Here is a 19443-nt window from a genome sequence, read left to right on the forward strand (position 1 = left end):
AATCTCACATATTGCATTATGTCCCACAAAGTGCCTCAAACACCAGCACACATCGTGAAAGCCACAGTGGTGCTAGTGGCTAAACACACGTTAATTGCACACATGGATGCATTGGAGTCGTGGGTTCAAATCCCACCTGAGTGTGTTGGACACAATCACTACACCACAGCTTTAAAGCCTTTATCCGACACTTTACTTGAAACTCACAGCTCACCTACAGGTGAACAGTGAAGTAGAAGTTCCTTCACATGTCCAGACAAGAGATCTGTGGCTCACAGGTATGAGTGCTGCCTCATTGGTTCAGAGGTTGCTGGTTCAATCCCAGCCAGATCTCTGCGATATGAATGAGTGGTGTGGTGTGAGTGAAGGGTGCGCCCAAAGGAGGGGGATACTGGTATGGTCTCCCCCCGGAGCTTCCGGCAAAATGTCCAGCAGGGGTTATGCTTTTGACCAGACGGAAAAAAAAATATTTATCTGTATAAAATTTCACATTCGCTGTCCCTTCCCCACCTACTTAGGTTGCCATCATTTGCTTCATAAAGGTGTCACCCTTCAAAACGAAAATGATGGCAACCTACACATTCAGTACCCAACAATACACATAATCAATTATATTCACCTGTCCATGAGCAGATGTCCATCATTGCGGTGAATGTCCACATGTCCCAGAACTCTGTACAGTCCAAACACATGCCTTGTTTTGTAGAGGAAAGACATATATAAACAAATACTCTATACTGTATGTACAAACGCATTATAAATCTCTAAAAACAGATAATGTGGACATCAGTTAAATTCTCTTGCCTTTAAAGATTTAAAACTAAAAATATATACAATCTTTACGTTTCAATAAAGCTAAGAATCTATATTCAGACTTTTGCTGCCCTAAAATGTACATATTTTGTGTGATCCACACATAGCATATTAACAGGAACAATAGCATTTGTCACAAACTGACTATATTAACAAACACGAATTACACCTTACAATATCATCAGATAAACAACACTTTTTGTTATTATTATACTTCATAAGCTTCATAGGAATCGCTACTTCAGATTCATATTATCAAGGCAATGCAACAACTAACTTAGGCTATTCTTAGAGTCTGACACTGGAGTTTAGCAAAACAGCCAACATGTAAACAAAATATGTGGTACACCTACATTAAAGATCTCACTGCTTTCATTCATGCTTAGCTGTCAAATTACTAATAAGTATTAGTCTGAGACTTTTAAACAGAGAATGACAGCGTGTGTCCAATAAAGAGCAGCATCTCCTAAATACTCCAGCAAGCACATTAAAAACCTGCTTTGTCATATCAGAAGATTGATACTTCACTACAAACTTATATAATGACTTAGATACAAAATAGAAGGCAGCTAAATAAGTACTAGGGACTTTACAAGAGAAGTTACTTACAGGTGAGTCGCGTGACATCCTCGATTCATGCACTTTATCGCAGTATATGATGATTTTGTTTCATTCTGGCCTGAAATTTGTGCTGTTGAGTTACATTAAGAGTCTGTCACTGAGCTGTCATGGGCAGAATCTGCGATTTCGTGGCTATAAAACGGTCTTAAGGTGTTGTTGACACTGCTGTCAGGTGTCATGCTGTCAATGATGCACAGTTCGCCGGAGGCAGAGTCCGCTTGCGCCCCTAGTGGTGCGGACGACAAACTGCACGTTACCTTCCCACCAGACGAGACGTGTTATAGTGCCAGTAGACTGAAAATGACTTCAAGTTTGGTCCCTAACTCATTACTTAAACGTGTAGTTTACTTTCACATTTACATACTCAAGCAGAATCCCTGTTTATCTCGTTGAATGTAAGACAGGTGAAAACAGGTGATCAGCGGCTCCCTCTTGTGGTCAGTAAGTGTAGCAGCTTTATTAAACAAGACGCCAAACTGAAAGAGGAGAATCGGTGGGAGGACACAAATGTGTGGCTTTATACATGTTAAAATAAATCTATAATTGTGTCAGGATCTCGAGCAGCAGATAAACACGGAATCTAGCAGTTAATGGACTCAGGTCATCTCTTTAATGATGGGTAAAATGTCTGATCTTTTGAACTGGAAGCCACATGGCCAAAATACAAACAAATAAAATACGGGACAAAATATCGTCCAAGGCTGTTTTTGAGTGATTTATCTGTTGGTAAGGTAGATGTATTATTATTATTATTATTTATTTATTTATTTATTTTTTCATTTAAAGTGTTTTTTATCGTCTAATGTTCACAGTTTCGTATGGGTGTTCGCAGATTTAAACAGCATTTATAGCAAAGCAGCAATGGTTAGGAAAGGCACGTTTGACAGCTCCCCCATGTGAACATGAAGTATATCTGCAGGACTGAAAGGAAGAGAAACACTGTTAACGAAAAACAATTGTATGAATCCAATGATTAAATTTACTGTGTGCTGCTGAACATGGGAAACCTCTCATACTTGAGAGTACTGGTTCAAATCCTGCAATTTCTAATATTTTTATATTAATATAAAAAAAATTGAGAATAAAAAGTAACTTTGCCATGTCCAGCTCAATTGTCCAACATATGAAATTAACACAAGTTGTTTTGCATGTGGGGTCCTGTGTTCACATACATTATTGCTTTCAACAATTTTTACATACACAGAATTTTTTTTTTTTTAATTAACTCTTTAAATTCAGTGACTTAGATATAAAGAGTTGTGGTTGCATTATTAATTATTCATGAAATCCCAAAAAGGAAAAATAATAATAATCATAAAAGATAATAGTTTGCATTTCATACATTAAACTCTTTGTTCAAATTCCGCATTTATTGAAGTCTTTTTATTGTATATTTGACCATATTTACTAAATAGTATCCCCACCACAAAAACTCAGTAGCTCAGCTGGTAAAGTGTTGTGTTTCAATCCTGGAGTCCTGAGTTCAAATCCCACTATATCTTATGTTAAAAATCTCACATATTGCATTATGTCCCACAAAGTGCCTCAAACACCAGCACACATCGTGAAAGCCACAGTGTGTTACTGGTATGGTCTCCCCCCTGGAGCTTCCGGCACAATGTCCAGCAGGGGCCAGAAAAAAAAAATATATATTTAGGTGTATAAAATTTCACATTCGCTGTCCCTTCCCCCCCTACTTAGGCTACTTTGCTTCATAAAGGTGTCACCCTTCTAAACGAAAATGATGGCAACCTACACATTCAGTACCCAACAACACATATTATCAATTATATTCACCTGTCAATAAGCAGATGTCCATCATTATGGCAAATTTCCCAGAACTCTGCACAGCCAAAGCTCATCCCTTACTCTGTAAAGACATAAAAAATACAAAGACTCTATACCAGGGGTGGCGAACGTCGGTCCTGGAGAGTTTTGCTTCAACCCTAATCAAACACACCTGATCCAGCTAATCAAGCTCTTCAGGATTACTAGAAACTTCCAAGCAGGTGTGATTTGGAGCTGGTTGGAGCTAAACCCTACAAGAGCTGTGGCCCTCCAGGAATTGAGTTTGAGACCAATGCTCTTTACTATACATGTAATTTTACATTTTACAATAGTAATATAAATCCTCATAAACTAATAGATAACATGGAATCAGTTCAAATGTTTGTCTTTAAAGATTAAAAACTAAAAGACCCTATATAATCTAGAAGGTGTAACCCCTCAAAAAGAAAATGATGGCAACCGACACATTTACTATGCAACAACACACAGTCACACATTATAAACATTACCTGTTCGTAAGCAGATGTCCATCATTATGGCTAATGTCAGTCCACATGTCTTGGAAGTCTGTACAGTCCAAACACTTATTCCTTATTCTGTAGAGGAAAAACATAAATAATCAAAACAAGATACATAAACATACACTTACAGTGGTGGCCAAAATTATATGACACTAGTATTTTCACCAGTTAAATGATTTCAAGTCAGTTATTTCTCTATCTTTTGCTGTAGTGTGTCAGTAGGAAATATCAGTTAACATTCATTTTGTCATTAATTGTAATAATCCAGTGAGATTTTTGTCTGACAACAGCCAGTCATACATATATAATGTAAACAAAACTTTTATATTGAATGCGATTAAAATGTTTGATAGCATTATGACATTAAAATGGGGAAGTCGTGGCCTAATGGTTATTTTATGGCAAACTGCACTTCAGTATCTAGCGTAGGAGTTATTTTATAGCCTTTCTCCCGTCACTGTAACATAAAAATTAATATTTTATATGAGTTTGGGTTGGTGCTTTCAGGAGGCTTCTGCTCTTAACGCCTAAGTATCCCAGATTGATACTAGTTTGTTATGCGCTACCTGTTACTTTTCTCAACGCTGGTGTGGTGGAACCAAACAGCTCATTTTAATTATTTTACAGAGATTACAGACTTTACAGATTACAGATTTTTTTTATTTAGAAATTTTAAGTATTATATACCATTGAAAAACACTTTCATATTTTACAATAATGAAAAATGTGACATGTTGTAGTCTCACATTTGACTAGTATTTTCAGTCTATGGATATTTGCTTCACCTCATGTCTAAGTTATGTTGTTCAATATCCTCACAGAACACTTGTGTTAGAGGAAACAGGTCAGCAGAAGGTTTCATCATAGGCTGGACAGATTTCACATGCAGCATAAACAGACCTCATCCAGGCATTTAGTGCACAGACTAATCCACTATTTTGAGCTTTATGAGAATTTCTCCACATGGACACATTTACAATGCACTCTGATGTGAGTGGTCAAAAAGTTTCTCTCCTTTTCAAGGTAAATTCTGGGTAAAAGTACATTAAAGAAGATTCAAGTGCTTCTCTATTTTTGTTTTTAACAACTGATCCACAGTAATCAGGGCTACAAGTACACTGCAGGTAAATGCAGCACAGTAATGCATTTGGCATGATATACATTACTAACATATCATGTTTGTTATTGTTATGAGATATTATTACTAAAATGAGTTAAGAGCACAGTCAAAGATCAACTTTTGCTCTGTTGGTGTTATTTAACATGTTCCATGCCACCATTTTGTTAAGTTATAGTAGGGGAGGCCAGGGTTAATAATAGCAACAAGTCAAGTTAAATGCAATAAATCTCTGCAATCACAAACAAGGCAAGCTAGAGCAATGCCACTCAGCACATGCTTTTATTAAAACATTATATAAATAATAAAAAAAATTAATTATAAAATAATACATTTTGTTACCTGCAAATAATAGGCTAAAATATATATAAAAGCAAAGTATAATTTAAATTAAACTTAAGGATGATTAATAAATATTTATTGCAAGTAACGTGGTGCTAGTTCTACCATTCCTTTTGGTATTAGATTGTTCAATTAATAAAATGTGGATGTTTAGAGTCCTTTTTGCAGTTGCACTTGTATGACAATTTTTCCACAATTTTTTTTATTGTTTTATTGTATGTGTGTGTGTGTGTGTGTGAATGGATGTATATTTTGTCTATGTATGGACAAATGTATATGTCTATATGTGCATATGCATATCTTTAATTATTATAGTATTATTGAAAATGTTTTGAATATTTGTTTTTATATTTCTCTGGTATTTTGTATTTATGTTTTTTTCTGCAATTCAATGTACTTTCTGCAATAATTTAATCTCAGTAGCCTATTGCTAAGCAGAAAAGTAAATAAACTTCAAACTTCAAGTAATTTCAAGAGATTTAAGGCATTAGTATTTCAGCAAAATGGAGCAACTATAAGAATTCTAGACAAACACACACACACACACACACACACACACACACACTATAAGAATTCTAAAGTGAGACACACAAAAACCTTTCTCATGTCTCAAAAGTCAAGGAACAGCTTATTTAAATATATAAATAAACAGAGGAATTTGTTCATTTAATTAACTATATATTAAAATAAAAAACATATTAAAACTAAATGAGCGTTGTATGATACTTAACAGTTAATAAATGCACATCAAACGAGTAGAAATGGGTGTGATTCATTCATATCATGCTGAATGCACTTATTAATAAATAGTATAGGCTAGCCTAGGCTATATCGATAATGAATAGTTAATTGGTTAAAGATGTGAAAGCGTTAACAATTTGTTACATTAATAAAATCCACAGACTTTGCCAAATAACCCCTAAACGTGCGGTACATGCAGTGTGTGTGTGTGTGTGTGTGTGTGTGTGTGTGAGAGACTGAGCAGGCTTGTTCAGTGTGGGCTGTGCAGCTTTAAAGTGCTCGCTCCATGATGCCTTGCGGTGTCCCGCGCACTATTTTTACTCGTGTTAGAGCAGAGCTGCCGCTGCTGCTGATGTAACGGGCCACGCTGACTGAACTTCAGCGAGCGGACCCTACTAACTGACCTCAACCGGACTACATTTACGGACATCGGACGAAGGGAGTCTTTACGAAACATTCAAAGGAAAACCACACCATCTGCTTAAATCTGGGTTCTCTGGCGGAGCGAAGTAACAGACCCGGACTGAGGATTGTGGCGGTCTGGGACTGCAGACACACGCAGGTACGGAAATTATATTAAATAAACCGTGTTTTGGACCGTCGTGAAAGCCCGAGAGATGGGCGACATGTATTTAATGTGTTTTCATGGGGCATCTTGAAATAATTGCGACGGGACGCGTTACATGAAGGCGCAGGAGAACAGACGCATGACACGATACTGTGTGCAGTCAATGTCAGGGCTTTTATCACCAGCCCAGATCTACTGATATGCGTTTCAACGGGGTTCATGACAGTGTGATGGTCAGTGTTTTCCACCAGATCAGCAGCAGGCCTGCAGCCCCTCCTAAACTTACGAACATACAGCACTGCATCCCATAAACACTAAGGCTTTATAGTAAGTTTAATTAATGAGTCAGACATTATAAGGGAGACTAGTGCTAATTGTCACAGTGGTTGTTTCTGATTATTCATAAGGTTTTGAATCAAAACGTGTTAAGCTATTTAGGGTCCATTGTGACTTACTGCATATAGTTTACAACATGCCCCTCTATTGTGTATTTTCATAAACCTTTAGTAAAACATTCACTGGAGCAAAAGTGCGACAACCAGCCCTCACTTAATGTTCATCAGATTGGTAGTGTACATTGAAATATGAATGTGTGAAAATATTTGAATCAAATTTTCCTGACAATGCAATTATTGAAATGCATACAAATAGTAATGTTTTGTGATTGTGTGAGACTTCTGATTCACTAGCTTCTATATGTAAATAACTAAAACACTAACAAAGTGCAGTAATAAATAAATTTAGGATATTGATAATAAAACAATAAAATAAAAAATACTCATTTGCAACACCAAGCAGCATAACAGGCTCTTTCTGTACACCTAAAACAACTAGAAGTGGCTGATGAAAAGTTAAAAATGCCACACCTGCTCTTATGTTAAAAATAAGGTGGGTAGTAAATTACATTATATAATGAATTAGGCATTATATAAAGTTATAAACTGAACATAACTCTGGCTTCAACACCTTCGAAGTTTACATAATGTCATACAAACTGCAAAGTTATATGCACTCTTATTAATAGATAAGACCGTTTTTGTTAAGGTGATTTGATTACATAAACCGACTATCAGAACTTACACAAGAATATGCAGTAGAGGCCAAACTGTTGCCTTTGTTATTAAGGTAATGTGCTTTACAGCAGGTTTGTATTTCTGTTTAACTGCATCAGATTTTTCTCCATGTCCACTCTCTCAATTTTACTGACAATTATGATAAATTCACCCCTCATTTCAAGAGCTGCTTGCTTACAGACATTTTGTGTGTGCCTTCTTACTAAAACTGTTGTCTGTTAGGGAAACGGGCTCTAGACCACATTCCAGAGGCATCTTAATATCACATATGATGATCTAGAACAAATAACCAAGGGAATATTTAATGAACACATTGCTTATTTCTTGGTCAAAATTGAACTGTTAGTTGAAATTTGTAGTACGTTAGTTCATTTTCAACATACAGCTTTCAACCACTCCTTCAGACGCAGCAGGCAGGGCAAGACCCATCAAAAATAGACCAGACAGAGTCATCTTAGTAGTCAGGATATTGTGCAACACAGGATTTGTATGTGTATTTTTTAGCTTTCGGACACCACCTTCCTCTGCCTCACTTATAGATCTGTTTACACATGCCTCATTCATAGAAATGACTCACTCACAACCGATTACACATGCCTCAGCCACTCATTACACACAGTCTTATATGACAACAGCTGGCTCATCAAACACCCACTGATCAAATCTGCTGACCGTGGATATCATCAACGTGCTAAATAACTCCAGCGCAAGACCTACCAGATGAAGGGAGAAGAAAGCAATAGAGAGCTGAGTGAAGGCCGGACGGAGTAGACAACAGTACAGAGGCAGTGAGACAGAACTGTGCTGACAGATGTACATGTAATATCATGAATAAATGCATGATCATAAATGCATGGCAATGCAGATCAGGATCTGATGTAGGCTGCAGAAAGCTGTTCTGTACTTTTGATGCGGTACTAGTAGGCAGACGAGATCTGCACCCACCGATTTCCAGTTCAACACATTGTTTGTTTATAAAATGCCAAAAATGTTTGGTCTGTGCATACAGTATGTGTGTAACCACAGGACACAGACAGTTCACAGACAGTTCACTTCCCTCTTTTGAACCCACACTGTCCAACTCAAGGAAATGAAGGGATTTGTCTGCTGTGCAATAAGAAAATAATGACTGTTTACATGAAGGTTAGGGTATGTGCACTGCACAATATGCGATGAATTTTATAATCAGCATAGTATAGATACTGCACACATACACAATTTTTCTAACTGCACATACTCTGTATGTTCAGCTTATTTTGCACTAATTAGTTTGTCTGCAAAGTGGCAACGCTGCCTAGACTGTTGTTTTACTGTCTAAAAAGAAACGGATAAGACAGAACAACAACAAATTATTGGTGACCAAACAACTAAATAATTGGTGCTTTCAGTGACACCTCAAATTGTGTTGCGGGGAGGTGTGCTATTACTTGACTAAGCGTTCAGATTGGTAGAAGATAAATATGGCGAAATTAACACAGACTTGTCTTGCACTGAAGGAAGGACACCAGTCATTTCTAGAAGCCAGAATATCAAACATACTTAAAAGGATAGTTCGCACAAAAAATAAAATCTGTCATTAATTACTCACCCTCATGTCGTTCCAAACCCGTAAGACCTTTTGTTCATCTTCAGAACACATACAAATAAGATATTTTTGATGAAATCCGAGAGCCCCCGGCTCCCACATCAGCAGCACCACATGCATGCGCCGTGGTACTCTTGTGAATATGCATCAAAGACTGACACAAAAGAGAAGAAATTTTTCTTTGTGCACAAAAAGTATTCTCGTAGCTTCATAACATTATGGTTGAACTACTGATGTCACATGGACTATTTTAACGATGTCCTTACTACCTTTCTGGGCCTTGAACATGTCAGTTGCATTGCTGTCTATTGTCTGTCAAAAATACCAAAAATATATATCAAAATAAAGATATCAAAAATATCTTTGTTTTCTGAAGATGAATGGAAGGTCTTACGGGTTTGGAACGACATGAGGGTGAGTAAATTATGACCGTATTTTCATTTTTGGGTGAACTATCCCTTTAAGGTGTGACCTGGGCCTGTAAGCAACTACATTGAAACCAACCAGAACACCCAAATAAACACAGAAAAACATTAACAACCACTCTGAACACTTTATACCATATAGTAGTGCACTAGAATAACTACAAAACCCTGGTATTGTGTTGGTGAGTTTTTTTTCTATGGACAAGCTTTTAGAAAATGTAAAAATCTAGTTTTATATTGTTTAAACGCCCATGCAATGGCAAAGGTCACTAGCAATGCCTGTCAAACTATCTAAAGAAAACATCTCACAAAGGGTTGATTAAACATAATTCTTGTATTAACAATGAATGCCGAAGGAAAATGTTTTAGAGAGAAACAAGACTGAGCTCTCGCTCAAAAGCTGAATTTTAATTTGGTTCAAATAACTATATAAACTTTGTGTTGACCTGCAAGGTATGCATATATCCGGCATTCCTTCCCCCACATTGTGTGTGATAAAGCCAATTACTGTGACATATTCACCTCAGACTAAATTTACTTTGAGTTAATGAATCGTACTCAGGGTTTCTCATCCTCAACAGATGCTCTACTGACAAACAATTTCATTTTAAATGGGTTCAATTCAGTGTCAGTTCATGACTCATTGGTGTGTTGTTCAGCTGGGAACCCCTGACAGGACAAAGTTTTACAGTGGGACATGGACAAACGTTAAAATAAAGAGATTGTTCCTTAATTGCTGGTGTTTGTTAGTTCCCAAGCCGATCACAGCTGGCCATGTGAGAGATTCACAAAGCTGCGAAAGCATCACTATGGAGATGGATTGTTTGTGTCCAGTCATACTGTGAGGCATGCAGGGGTGGGCGTCTCTCCAGCGGACCTTTGTGTTTGTCTGGACCCTTGTTAGAACAGCCCCCCACTACAGTCCACACACACCGTTAGGGTCCTGAGGAGTTTTTCAAGTGCTGTAGATAAAACTCCAAGAATTACAGCGACTGAAATGCTAGACAACAGAGCAAGCTTTCATCTCAAAAGCAGACCTGTTGAAAGATCTGGAATATGTTGTACTGACCCTAGTCAAGGTAGACACCATGTTTAATCTGACACAAATTTTGCTGAATAAACAATCGACACTAAATTTTACAACAAAACAACATATTGAATGGAGTGTACTGCCAGCCCTCACCTCTCAGTTTTGTGTCAACAAATATGACAGCTAGCCTGAGTAGTTTTATAAACTTTAAACTGTTATATTCAACAGCCCTGAGTTAGTATAGCAGAATGGATGTACATCATTGACATGACAGAGCATGTGAGAGTGCTACAGCATGCAGGGACCGTTACACCCAATGGGGTTACTGTAGCATACAGCCATATGTGCTGTGCTGATCTGTGTTTACAGACGTCAGACGTGAGTCGACTGGAATGTGAGTTTAGACGCATTACGTCTCCTTTAGCAGCTGTTTTGGCTGAACCTTACACTGACAGGCCGCCAAAGCCTTGAGTTCGTTAAATTTAGCCCCGGGTCATGGAGCCGAAGCTCGTCTGGGGCAGATGCCTGTATCATGTATATCAGTTAAACACAGATTCTGCAGCTGACACATAATACTGTTGGGGGGTAGGGCTTGATGCAGTGTTTAAAACATACAAGAAAACAACTGTATGCTGCTTTGCTGAACGGGTAGGACTGGACTGAACTAACAAGCTCATGAGAGATTTCTAAAGCAGAAGTGAATGATTACACTTCCTGGCCTGATGTCTCTGCCCAAGAGAGACTGATTAGAACATGATATCGGAGTATCAAAACTCACACCAGGACAGAATTAAAACAAGATATTTAGAAAATGTGAGTGATGCTTGCCCATGCAAAAGCTAGGATGTTGTGGGTGGTTTCCAAGCAGTTCTAAGTAGTTTTAAGTGCTTTTCAAGGTGGTAACTAGGGTGTTCCTTGTGGTTGCTATAGATGGTTGCGTACTGGCACAAGTGAAAAGAACCCAACCCTCTGTCTCTGTTATTCTTGCTTGGATACCTCCTTCAATTTGGGATTTCCCAAAATTGGTAATCTAATCATTTAAAGTTGACATGAAATAGAAATTTACCCTATTTTGTAAATGTATCTTATTCATCTTATTGAGAATGATTCACATTGGCTGGCCATCTACAACCATTTAGTTTACTTAAACCCGCTTTTTTTTTATAAGACAGACTACAAGCTTGCATTCAGAACTGCCTCCATTCAATCAGCAACTGATGGGCAGAACCAAGTCCCCGACCTTCTTTTTTTTTTTCCCTTTTCGATTCATTTCACTGCTATGTACATCACAATAAGGAAGAAGAGATCTGTCGATACTGTCTTTACTTTACAACTTTAATGGGGTCATATGATGCGATTTCAAGTTTTCCTTTCTCTTTGGAGTTCTTTAAAAAAGCATCATATGACCCCTTTAAAACATCATATCGCACCCTTCCTCAACTGGTTTCATAATGTGAGGTATTACAATATCCATGGCACAAATTTAGGGATGATTTCTGTGCCGGAATTTAATACTTCGGGGTTTGCTAAAACTGTATTTCCGTAGTGTTGACATATGCAGATACAGATATCCATCATGCATATCAGCTGGGTGTGAGATGGCATATCAAGATATTGCCCACTGCCCATCAGAGGCCACTTCAGATTTCAGCAGCCCAAACACTCCTGGAGACAGAGGGAATGAAAGACAAACAGAGGACTTTCTCTCTTCACAACACACACACACTGAAAGACTTATTTCCTGTCAAGGGTGTACAGCTCATCTCACTTATCCTTTATGAGTGTGTCCCATGGGAGTGGGCGCCATCCATACTTTTCACACAAGCCTGTTTGGACCAGTTCTTCTGCTTGAGTGGTTCATGGCTAAATAACTCACTCTGATCACTCAGTACACTACCACAGAGGACAAGCATCAGTCTATACTAAAGTTTTCCTTGACAATAAAATGAAGTAAATAAAACTTGCACAACAAAAAATAACATTTATCTGACAACACATCTGAAATTGAGAGCTTTAAACATATATTCTGTGTGGTATTTGTGTATGCTTTGTTTAATTTATCTTTTAATGCAAGGGTCTTAAATCTTAAAATACCTAGCTAAGAGTGTTCTCCATTGGGGGCAGTTGAATAGTTTTTTTTTTTCAACTGTCTACTCTGACTATACATAGCACTGATACATATAAGTGAGTCGATGCAAACGAATGAATTCTCTCCTATCAGACTGTTAAATCAATAAAAAAAAAAATAATAATTTAATCAAGTCAGACAGGCAGAATAAAGTGGTGGGGTAGGTAAAAACAGGATGTCCATCAACTAGCCACAATCCTTAAGAGAACAACAGGATAACAAAAGGCCAAACCACAGTGAAAATTGATTTGCGAGCCGGATTTGAGGATAATAACAGATCAGGGCTTGTGTGAGCAAGCTGGGAGTAAAACTTTAGCACTGCAGCACCCAAACCCTCCCTTCACGAGGAACTAAAGATGCCATCTGCCAGACTGACACTATGGATGGAGTATCATAAAGAACCAAGTGCTAGTAAGGTCACTGTTATTGAAGAATACGGAGAGGTATTTATGATTAAACCATTCCTTATGTAAGCGGAATTAGCACAAACAGTTATTTGGTCTTTCAAGCAGTGATAAGAGTGGCATGCAGACCAGAGAGCTTGCAACGGGTGCCTGCAGAGGTGAGGAATGACATCCAGATGAGAGGCATGGAGCTGAAGGTATGGGTGGATGGAGTGCAGCGTATCGTCTGCGGGGTCACAGAAGTCACCACATGTCAAGAGGTTGTTATCGCTTTGGCCCAAGCAATAGGTGAGACACTAAACACATTGTACCCTAATCATCGAGATCCAAACAGGGTTTTGGTCACTTTTGCATGCTCAAAACACAATCTGATTGGTGAATAACTTGTTACACAATGGTACCATTTTTAACAGAACTTTTTTCATGTTTTTTTTTTTTTTGGCATGTTCCCTTCCAAGCTCCCTCCTCCATTGTTCTTCCCTTCCACTGTTTTTTACGCAACATAACCCTCACTATGGTTGTCTCCTTGACAACAAGCCCTCTTTGAGATCAGAGATGGGAGCAGTGAAATGCAGTATTGTCCCTTCTAGTCTCAGAGTTTGACCCTATCACCCCATACTAGAAAAAATGAGACCATCATTTCATCTTATCTTATTCCATTATTTCATGAATAAGTGCAATCTCTGTGCCACTGAGGCGCCTGGTCTCTGGGGAATGTCGGATGAATTTCCTTTGGAAAGTTAAATCTTTGTGTCGTCATGAGCTTGTATGTCTGCTTGCTACTCTGTTTAGCCATACACAGTTTTATTAAAGTCAAAGTATGTAGTGTAGTGTAATGTTAAAGTATTTTATGCCTCGTTCAGACTGTCAGCCTAAATTTTTGTGCAAATCCTATTGAAATCTGATCATATATATATATATATATATATATATATATTCTGAACGGCGAAAAGAACTACATGAAATCCGTTTTTGCTAATCCGTTTTGAGCTACATTCATATGTGATTTGGATTCCTATTCAAATTGCATTCCTGGAAATCCGTTTTAGTCTGACGGGTCAGATCGGATTTAGCGCATGCCATGTAAAACGTAAACATGTCAGACGTTTTTGTAGAAAACATGCTTAATGTCTTTGCAGAAACAAGCTTGTGTTGTTGCAAAGTTTAAGTCATGTGGAAAAAGACAATTTACTGCTAGTGTACGCACCTCTGAGTTTTGAAACTAGCAGAGATGGCAGCACAGAATAAAATCGCACATTCCAGATTCCTGCATTTCTGCCACTGCCTCATAAGATGAAATATAAAGCTGCGTGATAGCAACATAGTCATGTCGTAAGACAACATCTGTTTTGCAAACTGTATTGTTGTTATTGTTGTTTTTAGTGTAGGCATAACAATGCAGTGGTATTGCCATAGAAACCAATGCACATTCCGTAAAACGAAACAGCGCTTCCGGACACACAAATTGGATTTGAACGGTTCGATACACTGTGTGGACAGTCAGTTGTCTAGATAGGATTGCAAACAGATATGCACTAAATCGGATTTAAACTGACAGTCTGAACAAGGCTTTTGTCCTATCAACTATATGCAAGTCATTCATAGGTTCACACTCTAAGAGCTTAAAAGATATGGCTCAGCTAATGAACGTGTTTGTTTGAATAACCTGACAAAGCAACAGAGGCTCAACCGGTGGCCTGATTTTGGGGTGGGACTACTTGTTTGGCTGACTAATGACAGATCGGAGGAATGTTTGGGAAACTTGTTTGAATACAACCATTGTTTTTGCAATTCAGGTTTTTGACGCTAATGCAGAAATTGCACTTCAAATTGCTAATGTAAAAGTATTGTTTTGCAGGGCGGACAGGTCGCTACACGCTGATTGAAAAATGGCGCGAGACAGAGAGGCACCTGGCACCCCATGAGAATCCTGTGGTTTCTCTGAATAAGTGGGGTCAGTACGCTAGTGATGTGCAGTTGGTGCTTCAACGTACAGGCCCATCTCTGAGTGAGCGCCCTACCTCGGACACCTCTGCAAGAGCCCCAGAACGCAGCTTATACCGCCAAAGTCTCCCTCCCATGGCAAAGCTCCGCCCCACAGTCAACGACCGTTCCCTCAAACGACGTGAACCAAATCGCAAGTCCCTCACTTTCACTGGTGGTGCAAAGGGGTTACTTGAGATCTTCGGGAAGAATCGTGAGGGTGAGACCAAACAGAGAGTGGTAAATACAAAGCGCAGCAGCACTCCGGCCCCTACACAGGAGCTGTCCCGCCTGGTGCAGTTGCAGAAGGACAAGTTGCACATCCTAGAGCAGAAACTGCAACGCTGCGAGACTGAGTTGCAGCAGCAGTTGACGGAGGAAGAAGAAGAGGAGCTGGTCAAACTAGAGCAGCAGGTCTGCAGGAATGAGGCGGAGATGAAGGAGCATGAATTCTGGGAGAATGAGTTGAAGATTGAGCAGGACAATGAGAGGCAACTTCGTGAGCAGCTGCAGGAACTGCGCAGCCGTGTACAGGAGTGCGAGGAGCAGCTGGGAGAGTACCTGGCACGTATTCAGTGCATGGAAGCAGGGCTGGAGGCAGAGCGCCTGCAACAAGAGCTGATGGAGACGCGGCTAGCGGATGAAATGGAGGTCCGGTCGCGACTGGACAAGGCTTGTGCCGAGCTAGACATACAGGTGCAGCAGGCTGCAAGACTGGAGAGCAGCTGTAGAGCTGTGGAGCTCTCACTTGGGCAGTCGAACATCAGGCTACAGGTGAGATCAAAATTCACTTAGACTAACAGTTTAAAGTGATCAGAATTGACTGAGGTTGCTTTCACAAGTAAATCCTTTGGGGTGGACCAGATCTACTTTGACATGAGTGAGTCTTGTCGATTTGGTTAGTGTAAAGCTGTCCAAAATCAGGTGCACAACAGCAAACCAAGTATTCAAGTATGGTTCGCAGTTGGTATGAAAGCAATTTGTACAAAATTTCAGAAGTGAATCACTGTTGATGACTTGGGGAGCATGCGGAGATGAAATAGTATATGTATTTCTTAAAGATTTATATCTCATAGCTCAGGGCTGTCCTTTCCTAATCCTGGAGAACCACTATCTTACAAAGTTTATCTCAAATCCTAATCAAACGCACCTGAACCAGGTCTTCAGGATCACTAAAAACTTCAAGCCAAGTGTGTTGGTGCAGGTTGGAGCTAAACTCTGCAGGATATTGGCCCTCCAGGAGCAGGATTGGACAATCCTGTCATAGCTGTTCTTTCAGGGAGCAGTTTGCAGTCTTTGCATCTCTTGCATTGCATCCATGACAGATATACTTAAGTGCTGTTCTGTGCATATAAAGTTTTGGTAGTAAATCCAGTGTTCTCTAACCAAGTGTCAAAACAACCTATGAAGCAAAGTACTAATGAATAGCCAGTGCTTTGTTCCATGCAGTACAAGCGTGGTTTGCTGAAACCTTGTGATCTGCAGCTGCTTTGTTTTGGACTCTTTGGCCTTAAGTTCCAACAATGCTACTAATCAGACAGAATACATGCTGCCTCAGCCTTCGTTCAATCCATCAAACTTCTGGTGCAAGTTAGAAAATGCAGCATCATGATGTCTTTCATTTCTAGAATGTTTCTGAATCTCCGTAAACCTCATATACGATGCGATTATGCAAGCAGAAGGAATTTTAAGGAGATGCAAAGAGATCGTTGAGGATGATAAATTATGCAGTTTATATTTTATGGCTCATAGTTGTGATGAAAACTCATAGTAAGGGGTGGGGTTTCGCCTTAGTTTGCACTTTATTGGCCAAAACATCTGCTGTGGAATTTTACTGAAATCTTAAAAGCTGCAGAATCATTTTCTGCGTTTGATAGCGCTAATCAGGAAAACAGGTGCATGCAATATTTTAAAACCGTGTGAGAGTGAGTAAGAGGTGTTTTTGCATGAAAGCAGCTTGTGGCAAGTGAAATTTGGTACCTTTTTAAAATGAAGCAATGGAACCTGGTTTTGTGCTGAACAGCTTAATTTTAAAAAGAAGCCTTTTAAATTATGCAAGTACAATGTAGATACGCACAAGTCGTAATGACTGGCCTAGATCAACGTGTTCTGCTTAAGCTTTCAGTGAACCTTTTTGGCCAATAAATGCATTTTATTTCTGACACTGAATATTTAGTTTTATTTTTTTTAATTTAGCTGATCCCACTAAAATCCTTATCTAGAGTTGTCTTTTTTTCCCCACATACTAGCAAAAATCACATCAGTTGCATATATTTTAAGCAAATCTTTTTTAGAACTTTATTTCTTATCAAACCAAAGTGTTCTGGAAGTCATGAATATCTGCATGAATGTAAAGATTTGTAATTGTGTGTATGTGCAAAGGGAAGCAGCTCCAAAATATTGTTGATGACATGATTTTTTTTTTAATTGTTTAAGTGTAGTAGCACCTGCTTCCCTTAAAGCTACATTCACACAGATGCAAAATTACTTTTTGCTTAATAATTACTTAATTATTTTTACATTTAATATGGACATAAGCAAGGAGCTCTTGGAAGTGTGTATAAGTACTCATTTATATTTGCTGTAGTAGCTTCTGAATTTGTTTTTATATTTTTGTTAACTGGTTAGCTTACTGATATTTTTTTCCAAAAACACTATTTTGCCAAAAGCCAGTATTAACATGATCTTCATGGATGACTGAATCATTTTATTTTTAAGTAAAACAAAAAACAGGTTTGGTTTAAAGCGCTGCACATCATGCTACATTCAAAACCATCTGCTTCTACATTTATTGAAGATTGTAGTAGAGTAATTGAGTAGTCGTGTGTTGATTTCACACAGAACTGGTGCTCGGATGATTTGCAAACGAGCATTCGACTGTCTGAATGGCGCATGACTTGAAGAACAATGTCATCTCTGTGTGACGAGGGAAACATTTGAGAAGCATGCCTTAAAAAAAAAAAAAATGAAAGTTGTAAATAGCATATAGCAACATATCAATAAGTAGCAAAGAGGACTATTTTTAACATAGATAAAAAAAATTGCACAGCGTTCTCTAAACAGCTAAAATAAACAAAATATTTTTATTTTTTAGCATTGTTAGGCTGCATGCACTGATGTTCAGTTTTAAGCTTATGTGAGGGGTCTGAGGATCCACCTATGGCACTTAATACAGGTGTAATACTCAACTGGGCTGTATTAAGGTGTAACATGGACTGCGCTAAATGCCTGTATAAATATCTGTGCAATTGTAACAGGCTTGAGGTTTGGGACTGATGTGTGTGCATTAGAAATTAACAGTGTGCATTCTATCACCTGCTGCTATGCACACGGGTGTGACTAAAATATTAAGCTCAGCTGAAAGTTGTTAAAATCAAATGGCATCATGGTTTGATATCTCTGGATCACAAGTTTTAACCTTTAATGCAGTACCAAAATCCCTTTGGGCAACAGACTTCGATTCAGCTCTATTTTTAACAAATTAAGTTTAATTAAACTACATCCTTCTTGAGAAGTGTCAGATGCCTGGAAGACACATTGAAATGATTTATGTTGACGTTTATCGAGCAGCATAAACGATTTATGCCATCAGTGGAAAAGGTGCAGTAACACTGTAAAATATGAAATAAATTTAGAATAAAGCATTGCTGTTTACAGTGTCTTTTTTTTTTAGGTTGTTGCAGTCAGCAACCTAGAACATGTTTATGTGTGCTTAGCAAAATTCTTACACAACAGGTCAATTGTGTTATTCTGTGTTTAGCTCATTTTTGGTAGAACAGATTTAGTGATTAATTCAGCCTGGCAACAGTTACAAAAAGCAACCACAAAGCTGGTTCTAAAAATATCAGAACAGTTCCAGTCTCAGCTTAATGAGTGTGTCCAGCTGGTTAAAGACCTGACTAAGTTCAAACACCTTGATTTCCCTAATGGCTTCCCAGCAGAAGTCTTAGCTGCAGGCACTGAGAATGCAGAGAGTAGCCTGGGGCAGTTATTTTGCCCTGTTGGATGGATTTTACTCAAATCCAATGACTGCAGGCTCCTTCAGTGCAGAGGTGGAGAGTTCTGCTGAGAAAAGAAGTACTGCATGCCAGGAATCAAATCCCACATAAACAATCACTTTCACCTCTGCTCAATATGTGTAGAGTCTGACAGCAAGCATTAGGATCGCATATATCAACACCACCAGATGCCTCTTCCTCACTGGAGTCAGAAAACTCGACACTAACTTCCTCTGTCCTTGAACAGATTGCTCTTTCTGTTCATTAGAGTCAAAACACATCCACCAAACACACTTTTGAAGCCTT

At 38.6% G+C, this 19443-nt stretch overlaps 1 protein-coding gene across 1 annotated transcript; it reads left to right on the forward strand.

Moving 5' to 3' along the window:
• Positions 1 to 6212: 6212 nt before the first annotated feature.
• Positions 6213 to 15934, forward strand: LOC107738830 (ras association domain-containing protein 8-like). Its single transcript, XM_016550718.1, has 3 exons — positions 6213 to 6505; positions 13265 to 13444; positions 15015 to 15934. The coding sequence occupies exons 2-3, from the start codon at positions 13333 to 13335 to the stop codon at positions 15932 to 15934; spliced, it is 1032 nt and encodes a 343-aa protein (XP_016406204.1). The 5' UTR covers positions 6213 to 6505; positions 13265 to 13332.
• The last annotated feature ends 3509 nt before the right edge of the window (positions 15935 to 19443 follow it).

Source organism: Sinocyclocheilus rhinocerous, unplaced genomic scaffold (genome assembly GCF_001515625.1).
Source record: "Sinocyclocheilus rhinocerous isolate Xijiao unplaced genomic scaffold, SAMN03320098_v1.1 scaffold3117, whole genome shotgun sequence".
Classification (NCBI taxonomy): Eukaryota; Metazoa; Chordata; class Actinopteri; order Cypriniformes; family Cyprinidae; genus Sinocyclocheilus; species Sinocyclocheilus rhinocerous.

What these genes read in the sequence shown, in the direction of transcription:
- LOC107738830 (XM_016550718.1), top strand. Translation starts at nt 13,333, where the DNA reads ATGAGAGGCATGGAGCTGAAGGTATGGGTGGATGGAGTGCAGCGTATC. An exon ending in CGCTTTGGCCCAAGCAATAG is followed by an intron (nt 13,445 to 15,014) that starts GTGAGACACTAA and finishes ATTGTTTTGCAG; the next exon opens with GGCGGACAGGTCGCTACACG.